The sequence below is a fragment of the Syngnathus typhle genome, linkage group LG4 (assembly GCF_033458585.1).
Source record: "Syngnathus typhle isolate RoL2023-S1 ecotype Sweden linkage group LG4, RoL_Styp_1.0, whole genome shotgun sequence".
Lineage (NCBI taxonomy): Eukaryota > Metazoa > Chordata > Actinopteri > Syngnathiformes > Syngnathidae > Syngnathus > Syngnathus typhle.
In genome coordinates, this window is record NC_083741.1 from 14,828,491 (window position 1) to 14,849,408 (window position 20,918).

General features: G+C 41.2%; 1 protein-coding gene across 3 annotated transcripts in view; it reads right to left on the reverse strand.

The window, feature by feature from the left end:
* tcf12 (transcription factor 12) overlaps window positions 1–20,918 on the reverse strand; it is a 47,689-nt gene that overhangs the window by 23,568 nt on the left and 3,203 nt on the right. For 2 of the 3 annotated variants that reach the window (XM_061276349.1, XM_061276354.1), the window contains exons 4-8: window positions 17,311–17,387; window positions 13,485–13,587; window positions 3,932–3,984; window positions 2,554–2,692; window positions 1,669–1,721 (exon numbers count right to left, since the gene is read on the reverse strand). In XM_061276349.1, the coding sequence (XP_061132333.1) occupies window positions 1,669–1,721; window positions 2,554–2,692; window positions 3,932–3,984; window positions 13,485–13,587; window positions 17,311–17,387 (425 nt within the window). Of the gene's footprint in view, window positions 1–1,625; window positions 1,722–2,553; window positions 2,693–3,931; window positions 3,985–13,484; window positions 13,588–17,310; window positions 17,388–20,918 lie in introns of those variants that run through there. The other variant, XM_061276351.1, reaches the window with a different exon arrangement.

The following is a 20,918-nucleotide window of genomic DNA, read 5'->3' on the forward strand; positions in this document are numbered from 1 at the left end:
GTGTTAAATTGAGGCTGAAACTATGAATCAAATAATTACATAAGTTAAATAAGAATAAATAAGAAGAAAAAATATTCTCCACATATACGGATACTGCACACTAACATCTTTCTGTTTCGAAATAAATTGGCACTTTAAGCATAAGCATTTACATTACAATTTAGCGATTCTTGTGATTATTTTGATGATTAATTGATGAATCAGACAAACAAAAATAGATGGTTTTCAATTCCATCCGGAGATTCACGACCTCTTATATAAAACCATAGGAGCTGGTCCTGTATGTTTTTTTTGTTCTTTTTTATTTAAAGCGGTCTGAAGCCTTTTTAATTGAACATTTCCATCTCTTTTCTTTCCAATGGGATCAAAGACTAACTGGGATAATCCCGCCAAGCTCCAGGCTTTATCGCCTGAGCAGCGCTGAGTGACAAGAAGAAGCTGTATTTTATTCCATGCTCTGTCACTGTTTCTCCCTGTCTCTCCATTGTACTGCTTGATTGTACTCTTATGAGTCACACAAGCGCACCTGCACCCATGTGTTAAGTAGTGACAAATAAAAGCCCAGCGTCCATTTACACAACAAAGAGATGTAACCCGCCAGGCAACCGTTCTTTGCCTGCCCCCCTCCTCCTCCTCCGTCTGACAAGACCTCAGATATATCACTTACTTAAGAGGAAGAAGGCAGCGGCAAGAGCGCCGCTGCCACAGACGCCTTGTCTCCCTCATGCGCTGACAAACTTCTTTTCAAATACAAATCCAGAAACAAAACACGTGTCAGCCTTTTATGTTCCGAAGCCTGTTCAACATTTGATCTTTGAGTAACGGCGGCAGCAGCAGAGGTGACGATTATCAAAGCACTGAAAGGTAAAGCCGGTCTCAGAACCCCTTACCAAAACAAGAAATATTGTTTAATACAAGTTGGATTTTAGCAAACCAGTTGCTTCTCATTAAAAAAAAAGACCTGTCTCGAACCAAGAAAATTCAAGCAAGGACTTGACATATATGAAAAAAAAAAAGAACTTTGGCAATTCACTAAGGTTTTACAAAAGAACATCTGACTTAGTGATTTCTGCATATTAATGAACTCCAAATACTCCGCCTAAGTGAACGCAAGCTGAGCTCCACACTTCTCTGCATCCTAATGGTTTCTGCTCCGCTGGGATCATTACTAGCAGAATTTTCAGATATTCGGTGCTATTAATCTCTGTCTGTCCTCCTGTTCAGCGACGTAATGACTAATTAAACATCAAAAGAGCAGAGCTGGGGATCCGCTCTGACAGCCTCTCTCTCATTCTCCCTGGAGAGCCCGCGAGGAGGCTGGACTGTGACAGGGCACCACGGAAAATCAATCACCTCCAGTGCGACACACATGCAAGCAGGCGCACAGCACAACACAAGCCTGCTTTAAGCGCTGCTGCATTCAACAACAAATACAAGATGCCACAACTTGGCGAGCAAAAAGAAACAGGAGTACTAAGCAACAAATTCCCATTTCGGTGGTTGTGGGGCCAATGTCAAGAGCGCTCTTTGTGTGCAGGCCTTGACAGGTTGGCCTTTTGAGTAGCACAGCTCTACATGTGTGTGTGTTTGTGTTTGTGTTAGTGTGTGTGCTGAAGTGAGCTCACTGTGAAATCTATTTATATGAGAGGTAGATGATCTCCCACTCACAGATGAAGGCAGGCCAGGAGGGACCTTGCGAACCTTTTTTGTTTGGAGAGGATCTGTGCAAAGAGATGAAAGCGAAAAGCGCATTTAATCATTCGCAAACACACACAAGACAATGTGCTCCAAACAAAACACTTTGCCAACACTACAAAAACAACTCCAAATAGAATAGGATAACAATCTTTTTGGTGACTTTGGTGAAGATGTGATTTTGGTACATGATATTGCATCGTGTATAGTGTTGAAGGTTGGCAATAAGTATTTGGCAATAGCAAGTAAACATAAATCATAATTATCTACTCATTTAATCCTTAATGACCGACTATTCAAGGGAAGCCAAACGAGAACAATTTAAGAAACTTATTAATCTCAATGAGACACTGTAGCTCATAGAGGTGCATGAATTAATCACAACTAATGGCATAAATTAATCAATACTGACTTTTTGATTATCTTTATGTTGAATCAAAATAAAACATTGGCTTTAACATTGTAAGCCATGATTAACATTTTTCATCATGTGACCAACCAGAGCATTAACTGAATCGAAATAAATTTTTGTTTTAGGTACTATGAATCTGAAATACCATCATATTCTTTGATAAAGAGATGGAAATTGATACATGTTTTTTAATTTGATTCATCGACAGATTAATCGATTCTTGAAATAATCGTTAGTCACAGCCCCAGAATTTTAGCGTTGCAGCCCAAATATTTTGCAAGGATATGCCTTGTATTACAATATTGTATATTGTTTCATGACATAAAAAATACATTTATCATTTTTTAAGTTTCTTTTTTGGTTTTGGGCATCTGCCACATAAAGAGAGTTATGCCCAAAGAGAAGAATTGACATTCATTTCGATCTGTAACCAAAGTGGTACTGACCAACGGGCGGAGGGTCCTGCAAAGCACGTCTTCTGGGATTGGCAGCACTGAACGAAAAGATGGGAGCCGCTGACTTTGCCGACGCCGTCCCTGAACTAGGACTTGTCACTCCCACGTCTGAGCGTAGAGATGGCTGTGACTGAAAATACGGGAAAATAATAACAATTGCATTTTTACAATGAAACACAGGATAAGCAAATACATAGTTTGATATCGGTCAAACAACCACTGCCATTGTTTTCGGCTCCTCTTTTCATTTTCTAAGACACTTGCTCCATAATGAGAAGCGGTGACAGTGGTCTCCTATTTCATGGTACGGCATCTAAATTTCAAATGCTACATTGCGTGCATAAAACTGCCAATGCCAGTGACCTCCAATATCTTTCTGACCCCAACGACCTTAGCTAACAGGTTTAAGAGGCCAATTAGGGGATTTTCCCAATTACAGTAATCAGCTACGGGCCACCTCACAATGGTGAGTACAACAGCAAGCTATGTTTAGTCGTTGGCTTGCCAACTCGGGCGCGTGCCTCTGGGAATCCCCTTTGCAGGCTGACGATTGACACACTGACATATTTGACCTTTCTAGTGGATAAACTCTAGTAAGTTAAACACATCTTTGATTTTTTTCCCCATGAGCATTAAAGAAATGGAAATCATTCAATTCAAAGCTGTTTATGTCGTGTAGACGGTGCGTTGCATGTACGGTACATAATGTCAAAGTCACAAAACATGCTTTAGTTGCCTCCTTGCCAAATGTAGGTCATCAAAACTATTGGACGTGGTGCCAAGAATGTAATCCAAAAGGAACAAACTGGCTGTGCAAAATGACAAGCTGTCACTGATGTCACATCACTGACCCATTTGTGCTCTTGGCTTTGTTCAATGATATTGAACCATTGCCTCAACACAGTCTGCTCTCACTCTCGCGGAGGGAAAAATCGCTAAAGAAGACTCTAAGACTGAACCGAGTCTGCAATGCATTCAATTAAGTCGGAGTTATCGATATTTAAATGAATCTGTTTACAAACAGAAGTGATAGCTGTTAACAAATTAATACGTAATGGAAGTGAGGTGCACCTGAGGCTGACAGGCAGAGGCGAATGAACAAGGCAGTGCAAATCAATCCACCGCAGGACGACTTTTGAAGCATGACAAATCATTAGCTATGTCAGGCAAGTGGCCATGTGGCAAGTCGATCAATGATCTAATTCAATTATTGGGATTATAAGGGCTGGCAAACACCAGCTGAATTGTTACATGTGTAAAGTAGGCTCAAAAAATCAATCAGGGCATAGTCTATAATATACATACATATATCTGAATAAATAAGAAAAAATAAAGAAGTGTAGTATAGTTTTGCCAGTATGGAACTCACCTGACAGCCAGATGCTCCAGTTTCCCTTCCAAAGCCATGTCTCTCTGATTTGTCTGAAAAAGAAGGTTGATGGTTATCTTCTGTGACGCAACTATGAGGCAAACATGGTTATGAACTGATCAAATGCATCATAAAAGGGGGGTGGAAATGTTTAGGAATATTACAGACAAATAAAAGAGTGACGCATTCGCACTGCAGCAAAGAGAGTAGGTCGGAGACTACCGTAAAGTCTGCACCCTCAAGAGCTACGATAAACATGAGCAGCTACAGTATCGATCCGTATCCATGTTCAATATTGTATCAATGCCCACAAATCTACAAAACATGGCCTATGATTTTAAAGGGAGAAATAAAGCAAGCACACAAAAGCACATTAATCATACACTTGACAAAATCTAAACTCAGCAGTTTTAGTCCCCCGGAAAAACAAAAGCTACGTGAGCTACTACATGGGGAAGATGACTAACTTTAATAGCGTCATATATAACACAGTATTTGCCAGAAGTCCAAATACTACAAGGCAGCAAAGAGTCAGTGTGAAATTCTGTTTACGTCACAGTACAGCTGATTACTTTGGTGAGCTTAAAACTTGCATCGCGGGAATGTTTTGTTCCTCAATGATGGATCTGAAGTGAACATTGCATCACAAGCAAGGTTGAGCAAAGGCTAATACATCATCCGAGCAGTTCTACGGGAATAAAAAGTTACAATGTGCAGACTGGACTACATCTCTGAACACTATATGAGAGCTGAGTCTATCGGGGAAGATGGTTTATCTCGCAAAGCCGCTTCTCTTGTAACAACAATACGGTACGATTCCAAGCCATCACTCTGGAAAAAGGATTAAGTTGTCGGATACTACCACCTTGCGCTATCGCTGGAGGAAGATGAACAATCTCCTTTCACCCAACTTTTATTTCATTATATCCTCTCAGCAAATATCTGAGGATTCTTTAGCTGGATTTGCTATCATTCCACAAATGTCCACAGAGGTTGAAAGTAAAGAGTAAAATATTCATTGGCAGCACATGTTTGGTGTCTGATGTGAATAATTGATGCTGGGCGCTGCAGTTTTAGGCTTTTCAAACACCCACTCGGATCATACAACACGACGTGTTGCCAAATCCACTCACGAAGCAATAACACCTAAACGTAGTGTAAACGCAGGTCGGGGAATCAGGCAAATGCAGACCTGACATGCTACCATAAATATTTATAGCAATGATGCTGTCACAGTGTTTACTGATGATGTAGCACAGCTTGCGCTAATCATTAGCCTGTAGGGTTGATGATCTAGTTTTGATAAACAATAGACAAAAAGTCATCGCTGCCAGAAGGAGAGTTTAAATCTCCTAGTTGTATTGGGGGGTTAATCTAAATACTTTGTACTTATTTGTGGGTCCGTGGCCGCTTGTGTATGAATGTGCCAATTTCAGTACACGTTTGAGAGTGTCGCTATTCTCCATTACTTGAAAGTATAATTCGTTTGATCCTAAATGTTCCCAAATCCAATCAATTTGAATGAATCACGCAATGGAGATGAACTTTCATCAAGTAATCACTTTTCTCTAAACAAGCGAGTGACATAGTTTTGGGCCTTGATACAAGATTTTCTAAATCCAACAAAGCTCTCGACATTGTGATTGAGTAATCTTGTACTATAGTGTTTTTGGTGTAAAAATGTATTTGTGCAGATAACAAGATGAAGCACTGCTAAACATGAGCGGTAGACAAAATCACAATACATAAGAGGATAACAATCAGAGACAAAGCTAAAGCGGTGGACATGGCAGCACATTTTTAACATTGCACCCTTCCTCCCCCAACGCGTGACAAATCAGCTGCAAGGGGAGAAGGATGGAACGGGACCAAGTGGCAGAGTGCCGGCAAATTAATCCACCATGCCACGTATAGAGGTCACAGATTAACAGATCTCTTAGCTCTGACCTTTTTATCTTATCTTGAATCTTTTCGCTCCACTCCACTAATTTATATGGATTTGACTTCCTATATTGAACTAACCTGCCCTCTGTGAACAAAATTACAAAAAAACAGAGGAAGTTTGTACTTCTTTAGCTATATTTTTATGGAAACATGTCAGACATTTTCACCTGCATACACCTGCAAAACTTTCAACAGTAACAATTTAATGCAGAACAAGCAATCATTAGACTAACGAAAATGTAATCTCAAAATAGTCAGCAAAGATACTAGCCAAAATATTACTTTTACAACTGGCGTGGAACAATTTTGAAAGCAATAAATATTTATGATAAAAGTCTGACTGTGACTTTCTTCATATTTGGATGTTTGACAGTGGACAGTGACGTAATAGTATAAACCAAGAGAGGCTTCTTTATTGAGAGTCACCATGTACCACCCACAACGCTGACAATTATGATTTTAAATAATCTCTTCAATCTCTGAAAGTTATCAGAATGTATTGAACTCCTGTTTCAAGAACAGTCAAATGGTCTCCATGCAAACAAATCTGACAATGTGTGGGAGGGAGGAGGAGAGCATTGTACATGCAAATAACAGGCTTTTTTGCATGTTTTGGTACACGAGATGATTCAGAGGTTGTCGCGTGTTAAGCGTCAGTACACGAACCACCGCAACGCTCCACTGCCCACATTGTTTTGAGCAACCGGAGCTGCCTTGGTTGCCGGGAACTAGGTGTAGCCTTAAGACTTCAAAATAGTTGAGATTAAATGACTGGTTTTAGCCAATTGGTGCGCTCCACTTTAATTAAATGACTTGAAGATGTGATTAATCAACAATCAGCTCCATACAGTCAACAGAATACGTCATGATTAATGGATGATGGCTATACCAATCCCTAATAGCATTATTTACCAGTCGGTTCACTGTCGCTCAGCTTGAGAGTCATTATTATGTGAGCAGATAAACAAAAGCCTCGGGGGAAAAAAACACAAGAAAGTAATGGCCTTAATAATTGCACAGTCGTAGCAACGTTATTTGTCTCCCACAGTGTGTACGCAGGATGGCATCATCTCAGCGATGGAGTCGGTGCCCAGTCCAAGCTAAATATAGCACTTTATGTTGCAGATCAACTATTGTTTCCACAGATTTTTCCTAAAGCTTTGAGACTATTGCTGTTGTTGTTTTTTGTGTGTGTGTAGACTACAGGCTGCTGTCATGAGTCTTTTATCAAAAGCGGCTTGGGTTTGTCATGTGTTCGAGCCAAAGGCGAAGCAAATGTTCACCTCACATTATTGTCACATTTCACACCATCTCCAGTGAAGATGACAAAATTGTTGATCGTGAAATTGGAACGCCGTATATAAATATAACTCACAATGTCAGTGCATGTACTTTGCATGTACTGAAACACTTTTTGGGGCAATATAGTATATTTACAAAACAGGATTTGAAAACTTGCGGTTTATTTTTCAAATGAAACGACCTGAAAACTGACAAATAAAACGGAATTAGGTGATGGAAAGTCAAAGCCGACCAGTCTTTCAGTGAACTTATCGATCGGATGGCTGCACCGCAGAACAGTGTGGCATTCTATTGAGCCACACATATTTTGATAACACCAGAGGTAGTGACCTAAGAGTCTCCAGGGATCAATTCAAAACCCTCACCACAAAAACAAGCAATTAGAGAGCATGCTTCAGTACCCGTGAGATACATTCCAAGAGCATTTTTTTCCCCCATCCAGCGAGTGAGTCGATTTTCCTTGCTCCAAGGTAACAAACATAGAGTGCGGGATGGGAAAATGTTGAAACAAAATTAGCTTAACACACACCAGCTCAAACGTTTCCTTCCCAGTTCTCACCTTTGCTGTTGCTGTCCAATGTGTTAAGGTTATAGTTTCCATTTTATAGCACTCTAAATATTCACATACAAAAAAAAATCATCATCATCTAATTATTGCTTCTAATAGCATAATAATTTGTCCCATGACATTTTATTGGCTCCGCTGATATTTTAACAATTAATTTGATGCCGGCTGACTCAAAGCTGCAAAGGAAAAGCCCAATGGGATTAATAGAATTGTCTCAACCGATGTGATTGAAATTTACAACTCATGAAAACACTGTGAAACCACTCGAGTCCAAACGTTATAATCATATTTATGCCTACAACTAACTGTTGAAAGTTTAAAATAGCACAATCAGTGCCTATTATCATTTTCAAGACAAAGCCTTAGTTCTGAGCATTGATGTACAAAACATGAAATGATTTCCTGGGCTTTCTTCAGTAAAATTGTGTTAGATGGATGTTGCGTCCCAGTCACCTTACCTTTGAAATAGCCCTTTTGTTTACTTCCCTTAGGAGTTTTTGTCATGTCCCTATGTACAAAGCTTTTTGAGGCTTCTACCAGCTCTGTTAGATAATAAATGAAAGCTGACTGGATTAAAGGTTATGTCAACGTGGACGTGCAAGCGGACGAGGGTGGTTGGGTACAATCAAATCAGCTTCCTGGAATCCAGCCCAGCATTGCAAATAGGTGCAGGACAGAAAATGACAATTCAGAGGAAAACATATCTCCTTTGCCATAAGATCATTCCTTTCTGCATACTGCCTTGTCAGTGGTGACTTCAACACAGCAAGAGCAAATGTTAATGAGTTCTAATTTGCATTTTCCCCCCTTTGTTGAAATGCCACTGATTATTAGGTACCGTGATGATAAATACCTCCACTCATGCAGCTTGATGTGTAATTAGCCATTAGGTAGAATAACTAGATCAATTTAAGAAAAAGGATCAGGATTAAGAGAAATCAAGCCTGGGGGAATGCAAGAATGAAAAAGAAAATAACAAGGGCGGTTTCATTAGCGTCCACTAATCAACACGGATGGCATTTAAACCATCTCGTAATTGTATTGCATTAACCTTTTTGTGACTGCTTGATGCATGATACCGGCAATCACAATTTTTTATCTATCTTGAGAGGTAGTGGAAACTAATTTAGCCACATTTTTTTGTGGTGCTTAAGTGATTCAATCCTAATGTGCAAATCATCATTATTCGTCATTTCACTGCTCTAAAAATAACACGTTAAGCTTGGGGGTAGAAAAGATTATCTCGACTCCTAATAAAGGTATTCCTCCTGCTAGCGCACAGGAAAAACGGTTTACGTCCTTTGAAAAAGAAAAATCAATTTCTGTTACATATGTGGATTTCCTGATAGTATTTAGATTGTCTGATGCCAAAGCTTGGTCAGTTTAATTTTTTTTCTGAAACGTTAAAAAGAAAAAAGGCAAGATGAAGGGGGGGCTTAGGGTCTTTTCATGTGGCCTTTGCCTTTTTTCCCAAGCCCCGCTATTCTCCCGCCTGGGCTTCTTATTCGCAAATGAGGGGGGGGGGGGAAAATGCATTACTGTGGACCGACCAGATGGGAACATTCCACATGACCAAACCAATCAATCACATCGGTGGGACGCAGGTGTGACACAGCCGTGCAGCAACACACCATTTCACAGTCTATCGGGCACAAACACATGGTCACCAATCAATGGCACCCTGAGGACCCATGAGGAGGGGTGCTTCTCCAAAGCCGCCCAGGTTCACGGCTGATGACTTCATAATCACACATCCATTCTCTTAAGAGGAGTGAGGCGATGCACTCCCTAATAACGTCTCCCGCCATGCGAACACCAACACTGTAATGGATGCCGCTAACATGTTCCCCTGCATCCCTTTACCAGCTGTCTAAGGGAAACAGTGCACATTTAACAAGCTGAGAAAATGTCTTCCAATCCAGTCAGCATGAAACATCAAGTATGTGTCAATGTTTGGTATCGGATGCCAAACAACTGTTGGACGGCAAAACAACACAGAACTGAGGTGAAGGACAAAGAGTGATACACACATGGCTTTGGAATGCCGTTCCAGCACAAGGGATGCATTTCAAAAAAATCATTAAACAAAAACAGCTTAGGGTGGGAAAAGCAGGACAATAAATTGCGTGCCACTTGCTTTAAATGTATGCAAACACAACTTCCAGTTTGAATGGGAACATTCTGTTACAGAATTGGGTGACAGTGCAGTCGGTCAGTGGTTTCGGTGACCAATTCATAATCCCTGACTAGCTGGAGACAAGTCAAAAATGTCAAGAGAATTTTGTAGGTTGTAATGCATTGTATTAATTAAATTAGTAGGTATTAGTAGGTTTAATTACAGTTATTTGATTCATGATTATTGTCAACTGGTTTGGCAAACTATAGCCGTCTAGTGGCTAAATATAGTGCTCAGCGCAGCATGTCTGCCATGTTGGCGGAGTGTATTGCTGCAGGTGTTTAGAGCTCGGATTGTGAACTCAAGCAGGTGCAGCTTTGGCGCCGTTCTGCCTGGACCAATGACACATTGGGAACAAAATATAGCACTTTGGCTCTTTTTTTTCTTTTTTTTTTTTTTGGGCTCATAATCTATTAATTTCCCATGGGAACAGCGAATTCAAAATAATAAATAAATAAATAAATAAATATTCTGCAGTGATAAGAATTACCATGAAGCTGTGACCTTTGCAGCTGATTCCTGGAGACTCATTAAGTCATCATATCTTGGTCAAATCTCAGTTATTTCCACTATAAAGACACAGCCCCTCCTCCCCGAAGGCCTATTGAGCCTACAGCTGATCCTCTGCAGCTGGCCCGCCTCCCCAGTCAACTATTGGGGGCCGGGGCCCGAGGAAGGAAAGGCCAAGATGGGCCAAAAGAGGCACAAGGGTGGGGAACGTGAGAGATGTGGGCGGCATAGGGACGGAGAAAAAGGATTTGCGCTCTTTCAGCTCGTCTTCAGCTCTTCATGCTCCACTGACCTCGGTAATAAATAAGCACACCCTGCAGCTCAGCATAATGACCGGCTCCATCCTCTCTAAACTGTACTGCACCGCATGGCCTCGTCCTCCATTTGCAACACCCTGTTCTTGTCATATCAACTGAAGATATATATGTGCATTTTGCGCTTGTCACTTAAAATCAAACATTCACGCAAAATCAAGGTTTAACACAGGTTCATGGAGGAAGCCATACAGGGATGCGTTGTCTGGTTCTGTGATTAAATGATCTTTGAAAGACCTTTTCAATCCAGGTAACCTTTTTTTTTTTTCAAAATTAGCCTTTTAATGCTTAATATATATCAGTTCCAAACCAGATATATAAAATCTAAAAACAAATTTTATTCAATAAAAATGGAAGTGAACACTGCTAGCTTACTTCTTCGTCAATATTCCAATCACTACCTTTGAATTCTTCAACGTGATGACCATGAGCTCACAAATACGTGTTATTGTGACACAGTGACAAAAGTTTCTTTGAATGTTCTGTGTAGAAAGCGGAGTCTCCGTCAAATGCACCATGAGTGACGGGCTCGTCTATGCATATACATAATTGCAATAATTGTATGGTTGCAGTGGGCATGTCATCTACAGCACAGCTCAGTCACTCTCAGGTGGTCACGTTGCGTTATCATGTGGATGTGTGATTCATGTTCCTATTTGTGTGTGTGTTGATGACGCCATTCAGATGCTGAGTTAGTATGCAAAGCCAAAGCTGCATGTGTAATATGACGGAAGCACACCAGGGGGAACGTGACAACAAATCTACAACTCAGCAGTTGTGTCATGCCGATAAAGCATATGGACTGCAGGATTTAATGCAAAGACGTAGTGAGGATGAAGCTGAGTTTTGAATGTTTGAGAGGGTTGCTAACAACACGTGCTAGATTTACAAATCTGTTATAGTATTTACCACCTTTCAAATGTTGCCATTTTTACGTTCTGCTTCAACTTGTAATTGAATATCAGTCTTTTGTCCTCGTTGTCTTCGTGTAGAACAATACCAGACAGAGACACAATTAAAGGAAAATTAGGTCAGTCCATTAAGTTAATAATTACAAAACATTAAGCCACGGTGCAATATCGAAAGGGCCAGAGTTCAGCTCCTTCAGTTGGAGCTCATTCCGTGTGGTAATTAGGCAGATAGCTTGATAGCAAGCACTCCCAACATCCCACCAGACATCCCTCATCCATCTGACACAAGAATAAAAAAAAAGAAATCGTATTAGGTAATTACACCTCACTACTTTTTGTCGGGGATATGAACTCTCTATCCCTGTGGATGATTAGGACTGCTGAATGTGGGGGAAGTCTTCTCCATACAAGCTATAGAAAAAGAATAAGGTAATAAAGATGTCATGGTGGGAGTGAATTGCATCAAAATGAAATTCTAAAAAATAATACTTTAAAATAAATAACTAAAACTCCTCAAACGTGTCATCTTTAAAGCCAATTTATAATCCAGATATATCGTAAGGTAGCGTCGAAGAGAATGCTGACGTAATTGTAAATTGAATATGACACCAGCTGATGTGAGTCAGATGGTGTCACATAACAAAACACCACTGATGAAAGTCTCGTCATTGGATTGCACTATAAACATGAGCAATGTGGTGTCCACCTGTCAGGCAGCGTTCAGTGCATGACGTCAAGGTTAGTAAGCGGATTGCGGCACAACTGGCCTTTTCGCACATGACAACTACGCGGCATAGTCAAGCGGTGCCTCTTCAGTGGTTACTTTCATCAAGTACAATAAGAGATACAGAATCTCCTCTAATCTCGGTTAAGATGCAGTTTTATTATTCAATTTTCACAGAGGATAAAATATATAAGCCTGTTAGGATTGTGTTCTTGTCTGTCCACAGTCTTTGTTCAAATACCCGTTGCTCGCAGTGTCAGAATGATGCTAGTTTTAGTCTGTCTGTGAAGTTTTGCATTGTGCGTTAGCACTAGTGGAATTTCATAAGGCTAAGTTACTAACTATGTGGCTTGGTTACATCATAGCAGGATGTAATTATTAATTATTATTTAATTAGATCGCTAGTTTGTTTAGTTTATTTACTGGTTTCGGTGGCCTTAGAATAACGGAGCAGCAATGCCGCTAACTTTGCACATCTATTAAAATGACCTGCAATAAAAAAATTAAAAATCGAATTATTAATAATATTATCCTCAATTTATAATCCAACTTTTATTCAGGCAAAGTTCGCTATCAATGATATTTATGGACAAATGATTAGTTAGTCATAAAAAATGGAAATACGTGGCTGCAAGATAGCCGCAACGCAGACGGAATTGATCCAATTAAGAGAACAACAACATTAAAATCAAGCAACAGTAAATAGTCTGGACCAGATTTGGATTATGAGTAGGTGCAATGGTCTTGTTTAACAACATCCTCCACCCAGCTGACAATGTAAATTGCTTAGGGAGGTGATGATGGTCAGGAGAGCTTCCTTCTTATGATGGAAAGCTATACTGATGGTGTGACTTGGAGCCTGGGGGAGGGTCATCGCAGGAGGCGGAAAAGGGACTTGCAGTAACGGGAAGGGGATTAACAGAGGGAATAAAGACAGCAGGAGAGTGAAAAAAAAAATATCCCAGTAGCCTGGAAAGTCACTCACTACTGCTGCCTCCAGATGAATGATGTGCCCCAGCATCATCAAGGCATTTTTTTTAACACAATGTCTGTCCTCTACCAAAGGGCATGATAGGAGTAAGCAGAAGAGAATCATTTACTCACCCATTATGTTGGAGTTCATAAAAGGTGTCGGGGACAATCCTTCATGGGACACTAATCGACTGTCACTCAAATGATCGCCATAATGAGGGCTGTCTGTGAAACCCTGAGGGAAGAGAGCACAATATTAAGCACAATATTGGAAAACTTCCCCTAATTGAGTCCTGTGACATACGCTTAATGAGTAGGCGGAGAGCTCTATTACAAAATCAGTTGTGTATACGCTTGTTTAATTTGAAGCGCTGTAAGATGCGTCTTCTTGGTCTCATGTGACTTATCGTCAGGCGTCAAACCTTCAACTGGGGTGCTGGGTTGAATTAATATCACTTTTTCTATTTGAAAATATAATTCAAAGTATCAAAGTGCTGTGAAAAAAAAAAAAAGATCTGAAAGATGCAATCAGACATCGTTCACAGGAACCCGTAGGTTCAAAAAAATTGTTTACCCCCTCCAGCAGCTTAACAGTACCTTTTCATGACAGTCATCTGCTTCAGAGGCTTAGGTCTAAATATGGTCCACAGCATGGTTTTTGAAAACTCGAGGTCCCAAGTAATAAAAGACACTCGCTGTTATTGTCCTAATCCCAAATCCTTATGTGCTTCAGTCAAACACAACTCCACGAGCAGCATTAGCTACCACCGGGGAGATCGCAAACAGCAGTTGGCTTACATTTCTAGACTTATTTTGGCCAACTCATACCCTTTGAATCCAATATATAGTGGGGGAAAAAAAATCTTATTATCCATCTTTTTTGAGGCGGGAGAGGATGGTGATGGAGGAATTTCAAAGGCGGCCGAGGGTTGCTCTGTGTGGAGGGAATCCTATGAGATTCCCTATTGTGCTGCTGCCAGGCCGCACACACTGCTAATCACACCATGAACAGCCTCAATGACAACAAAAGCCTTGTGAGAAGAACAAGCAAACATACATACACGCTCACCCGCTCACAGATTTACAGGCCACAACTAACGTGAGTTGCCTTTCCTCCCAACTGCAGCAGAACCAGAAAAAGACGTCAAACTGTAGACATAATTAAATCAAAGAAAACAAGAAAGTGCTTTCTGGTCATTTAATCAGTTCTGTCTACGTGGTCTTTGACTGCCAGTGTGAAGCAGGAAAAGGCTAGCAGGGCTGCACGAGAAGGGAAGGAAAAAGGAGGTGGGAGGGATAATGGTCAGTCTTGTGTTTGCTCGCCCGGAACTGTTAGATCGTCAATCACGGAACCTTCATCAAACACTAGTGGCCCGCATCCATGGAAGACGCTAACACATGCTGTCATCACTGCCACGGGGCACTCGGAGCACTAGTGGCTAAATAACTGTCAGATGATCGTAGCAGGAGGCCGTCCATAGCCCACCCGGCCTCTAAATCACAACAGTATTTCAAAAGTCCTCTCCTGACGCTACATCCCAGGTGATTGTGTGACCGCAGCATGGGAGGCGAGGATGCGCTCATGATGGATGCGTACGAGGTCCAGTATCAAGTCGGAGCAAGGCACCGGGGGGCGAAGAGGCGGTGTCGAGCAGCGGAGGCGGCAAAGTCTCGGCTGTCAGAGCGGCAGCCCACAGCCGCAGCTGCCAGGATACAGCGGCTGGCCGGGAGCCAAGGTCAGCGCGACAGGACTGGGGACCGTTCACAGTCGACTGATCGCATACACTCGTGGCGCTGCGGCTCAAACAAGTGCAGAAGAGGTCTGAATTTGCTTTGTGGCAAACAAAACACAAGACGGCTTGGCTGTCCAAGGCATTAAGTTGGGAGAGATGTTGATGGATTCAGACTTGGGGAGTTGGAAATGCTCGTGTACTTTTCCCCCCCCCCCAAAATAATATTGCTTTGATGGATATAACTCAATAGTAACAACCAATGGTAAACCCTAACCTATTTGCAGTTCACTATTAACAGCTTTGTGTTGTTTTTGGTGGAACCTTTCCTCAGCTATTTGCTGGAAAACTCACCTATCCATTTTCATTTTTTTCCCCAATGCTCTTTCTGTAATGCGTCAAAATGCCACAAGATGGCGACAAAGCCTTTGCTAAGAGGAAACTGGTAAATGGTGTCACTGAAGTATGTTAACAATGTTATGCCTCAACATTGGTATGTTAGGGGAGTTTAGCATGTTTAGCATGGGTCGTCAGTGGAAATGACATTTTGGTGGCACTCAATCCATTTTTATCAAATGAAACCTCTGAAAAACATTTATTTTCAGAGTAACGTTGGAAAGGGAATTTGAAAGGACATAAAAGAGTTTTGGGGATATACAGAGCTACAAGTCACTTGGCCAATAGGTTTACATACAGTATATAATAATCTAATAAGATCCAATAAAAGAGAGTGAAAGGTGTATTAAATATTTCAGCTACCTTACATGACAATTTTTGAATATATCCCATACTTGCGTGAATTATATGAGGATTGTATTAGATTGTGAAACCGTCTTTCGTGATATCATCAGAGAATATATATAGTGAAGCCGCTTGAGACTTAAATAACAATTCATAATTCTTCCCGGGCTATGTAAAACAATTCAGCATCAGTGTCAACTGCCTATGCAGCTGTGTGTGTGCACGTGGGCCCGTGTGTATGTGTGCATCTTGTGATGGCGTAAACAGCTGTCTGCTGGCTGATGCTGCGCCTTGCAATGTCACAAACATTCATTTATATGCACCTGGAGCAAATCTATCCCAAGCGACTCTGTCTTACAATTCAAATCAAGCTGCCAGCGTTACCATTGCCTGTAGATGTTCATTCGGGAAGGGCACGGAGCAGTAAACAAGGCACAGCGGCCAGAGTGGCGGGCGCTGACATTTAACTGAATTCTGATCGAAAGTGACAGGAGATTGACATTAAATGAAATTCATACAGGACATGGAGAACGACCAATGTGTGAGGGGCAGACAAACAGGGTGAGTGGTTCACACATCTCACTTCAATAAAGCTGGATACTTTTATGAAGCCCTCACCGGTGTCTGCACACTTGAACTGGAGGCTCACAAGCACACAATTAAAGATGGTCCAGGAACGCCCAGGAGATATGTATATCGTGCTGGATTTAGCCGAGGGCTAGCACAAGTCTGTAACAATATTTGAAGACCCTGCAAAGACGATTCCGATATTTGTTTCTAATGACACGATATACATATGTCTTGGGCATTTTCTCATGGTCTCACCAACTCTGGGAGGGACCTCGTGGGTCAGGTGCATAGAGAGCTCAGTGGGGACTGTGTACCTCAGAAAGTGGAAAGTCGTGTGCAACGTCACAAAGTTCCAACTCGACATAGTGTGAGTTGACCCAAAGCTTGGGCTCTGCTACCAGTCTTCTTGAACTCTGTTCCCCTCTGGAGTTGGACATGGTGAGAGCCAAGAGCAGCCGGGCAAGAGTGAGCATGCCCCTGGGTTAAGTGCCAATATGTTGGGGTTCACTGCCTTCAGGTGGCCAGACAGTTGTTAGTATCTACGCACCAAACAGCAGCGGTCGGTCCAAACTTTTACTATGCCAGCATTTCACAAGTATGCTCTGTCACAGCTGCCCTCTTTCAATACTGCACATTAGAGAAAACCTGGCAATAAAGTACAACCACAAAAAAACTCCAAAAGAAGAAAATAAACAGACCTCAATAGTTTATAATACCGGACTCACATTTTTTTTTGGGCAACTGAAGATATCAAGCAAGTATTAAATCATTTTCAGCAACTATCGGAACATCAGCCCGGTCTACGTCTATTACAGGTTATTCACTGGTCAATGTACCACCTCTGCATGATGACGGTTAGGTGATGTGCTGTGGAGCAGAAAGGGCATTCGAAGCTGTTAAGGTATGGGTGTTCTTACCCTGGAGGGTTCGCACGAAGGACTGGAATCGCCACCTGGGGCCCAAGATGCTGGAAGGTTGGTCCGCTCATCCATACCTGTCGGAGAAGAGCAAACAGCTCAGTCATTAAGTCAAGATGACGCATGAAGCCTGAATCCTGCACAGTGACAATCTGTGGTAGGGCTGAAAGTTTTTATCATGATCTTGGACAAAAGGCAATTAAAAGATAAATGTCTGCCAAATTTGAATGAAAAGAAGCCACGAGAATATGATATGATACGTGATATGATACTATTTGACAGGATATATTTAGGTTTCCCATTTAAATGCCCTATTCAGAATTACTTCCAATCTAATGTTTACACTTCAGTTCATATTGGGAATGCAACTATTACTGCAAAATTAGAGATTTCCTTTATATCATAACATGAATCTCAGGCCATATCGCTCAGTCTCCATTTGAAATAGTTAAGCCTCTGACAAAAATGAAAAACAATATTAATATATTATATAATATGAATATTAGTATACCATTTCAAACATTTCTGGCTAAAAAACATATTTGTACAAACACTACTACATGTTTGTAAATGTCCAAATTACCAACAATTGCCTGTGGCATGCTGTGCTGAGTCTACAATGCATGCACTGTCCAACTTCCATTGGTTCTCACATCTACCGATGCATCTGCGATACCAGAAAAACGATAACCCAGCATCGGATTTTGAGGCTACTTTTCATTGTATTACAAAAACATGGCGCGATTTCAAGGAACAAGCAGATGGCACAAAGAGAGAAAATGAGCGACGATAAAGGAGAGAGTTTGGATATTTTGAGAGGCTTTGGCAATGACTGATCGCCTCGTTCACCCAGGCAGTGCGACGACAGAGACATTCTAAGCTTCACATCTAGACACATCGGGTGGTATCTCTTAGTGTGAGGTGAATCTTAAGGTGTCATAGGATGTCAAATATTTTAAAAAAAAAAATGCATTTCAAGTGTCGCACACAAACGTTCAAACACTCAAACAAACCCCATTTGAAATGAAAGTAAACTTCTATGTTCAAACATATAAATACATCAAATCAATAAGCCCTACCACATTTGCAGAGGTAGCCCATCTGGCATATGCTGAAACACATATCTGATTTTTAAAAATTGGATTTGGGTGATACAGTCAGTAAAATATGTTTGATTCTTCGTACTGCTTGTTGCGATATTGCACTCGCGGTGACGGCAGTTATTGATTGTCGCCGATGTTATTTGGAACGTTTGAAGAAAATAATCCGATCCAATATGTTCAACCTTCAAATAGAAAAAGGCCTAATAAATGATTGACGCCGTAAAAAGCAACAATACCGAACACAAATTACGTCAAAGTGTAACTTAACTACACATTCGAAACAGGTTGCTAGAGCGAAGAAATAGAGCCAATAGATGAAGCCCCCGAACAGAAATAAACCCCAAGGGTCGCAGTCGGGCTATATGATTCAATGCTATTGTATCAAGTATTTTCAATTTGATATTTGCTTCCTTCTTCAAACCACCAAATAAGACATGATGGTGTGAAAGCAGGACTTCTCTCACACAGTCTCAGCATCTTTACCAAGCCAACTTCACACTAGCCATTCATCAGCAGCAACTATCAATGGCCCCGTAAACATGCATCATCAACACAGTTGCAAGGTAGAAGTGATGAATCTCTGTCAAAGGCCCTGGGAATATATTTTTTCTTCCAATCCATCTTTCCGTGGCATGTCTTGCCGGTTAGACTCTGCCTCAATTATCCGGCTGTGCCCGGTTGAGATGCAAGAGTCCAAACTCTCATTCCAGCCAATTTCCACACCTCTGTCTGCACACTCCCTCGCCTTATGTTCACAATCACTTATGTAGGCGCTTCTTCTCTCTTTGAGGATCACAAACACAGGAGGACAAACCGGAGGCCGGCCGCGGGAGGGATGTACACGCGCTTGGCCAGATATACTTTGGAGGCTCAGCACTTTATTTTGCCATCAGAATTTTCTGCAGGTAGCAAGCACTCTTAGGTTGAGCCAATATGTTGAAACGTTGGCATTGGTGAGATTATGACTCTTAGAGGCAAAACCTTGAAAAGGCTTGATGATTCTTTTTTTCATTTTATCTGCCAAACGGCTGTTTGTTAAGTGGGTGAGTTTAAGTTCACTGCTATATTCCAATTTTAGACTGTGAACAAATATAAAACGGCTCAGCCTCTAAATAGCCAACATCATGGCTATCAATATGCTTTTCGCTGTGTCAAACTTGCTAACTAATATTTAAGCTATTCTGTGGTACATTAAGAAGTATTTTTGCTTTTATTTGATAGTATGCTTTTGTTCATTGGAAAGTGTCCACTTACTCTACTGCACATAACTACTTTATATGAAATGTCACAAAATCAATTTACAGAAGATCTCATAACTCTATTGCTTAAGTGTTTCTAATGTTGTGACCAATGAGTGCACATGGGATGCTGACTCATCATGTTTCTGTCCACTAACGCCAGGGGGCACTGTGTAAAAGAAGTAAACAAGGACGTTTAGAGAAAGAAACAAAAGACGAAGAAGAACAATCAAGTAGACACTCCGAATGCCATGTATCGGTGTCGTAGTATCGGAGCATTTATTTCGCCCGAGAATGGCCACGGACCGAATTAAAGTTCTGAAGGCACCGCTGTACAGTACATTCGTCCTGGCAACATAATCCTTACATTGCACATTTTCTCTCGGGAAGTCCAATTTTGAACGATCAAAACAAGATTAAGATATTCATCAATGATAAATTCCTGCTATTCCGTCTCCGGAAGGGAGATTTCTTTCTGAGCCTGTCATGTGGCACAGAGAAGGGGGAGAGCATATCTCTCTCGCTCAAACACGCACACACTGAAAAACACGCACACACATACACAACGTTCACATTTCTTGTTGCACGATTCACCATGTTGTGATGCAACCACCCGAGAGCTCAGACCATGTGTTAGGAGGGTCGCTGTAATCAAGGAACACGGACGCTTTGTTTGATGCTTTCTGAGAGTGAATCCTTTGGTCTCTTCTCAATCAGAGAGTCGTTTCTAGTCTGGATCTTAAATTAAAACGGGGTATTTCTGTAGGATTTTCATCTTTATTTGCTTTCATAAGGCTGGATGAGGTGTCCAAAAAAACAAAGCATCCTCCAATTCACTTAATGGATGGACAGCTCTGCTCTCCCGCCTTTGTGTTTTTGTTCAGTTCCTCTCGATGTGTGTCTTTCATTTCGCAGATAACCGAGGACAACAAGGCTTTGTGGGCGCACACAAAACATGCTCTCAGAAAACATAATACTTGTTTTGTTGACTTTCTCTTCTGGCGTCACACAATAGATCCGCTATGGTTTAATGTCCTGTCGCATTCACGGCGGGGAAGCGAAATCTGACCTCTGTTTATTCGAAACAAACCACCCACTAACTTGTTTGTCAGTAAAGGTGCTCCAAGACTGCAAGAGCTGTCATTTCTGGGGAACTGATGATTTGCTGTGCAGACATAAAACCGATGAACTAAAACACTACAGTGGTAATTCGATTTCTTGACACACTGTTTCCACTGAAATGGAATGAAAAGATATTTAAGACACG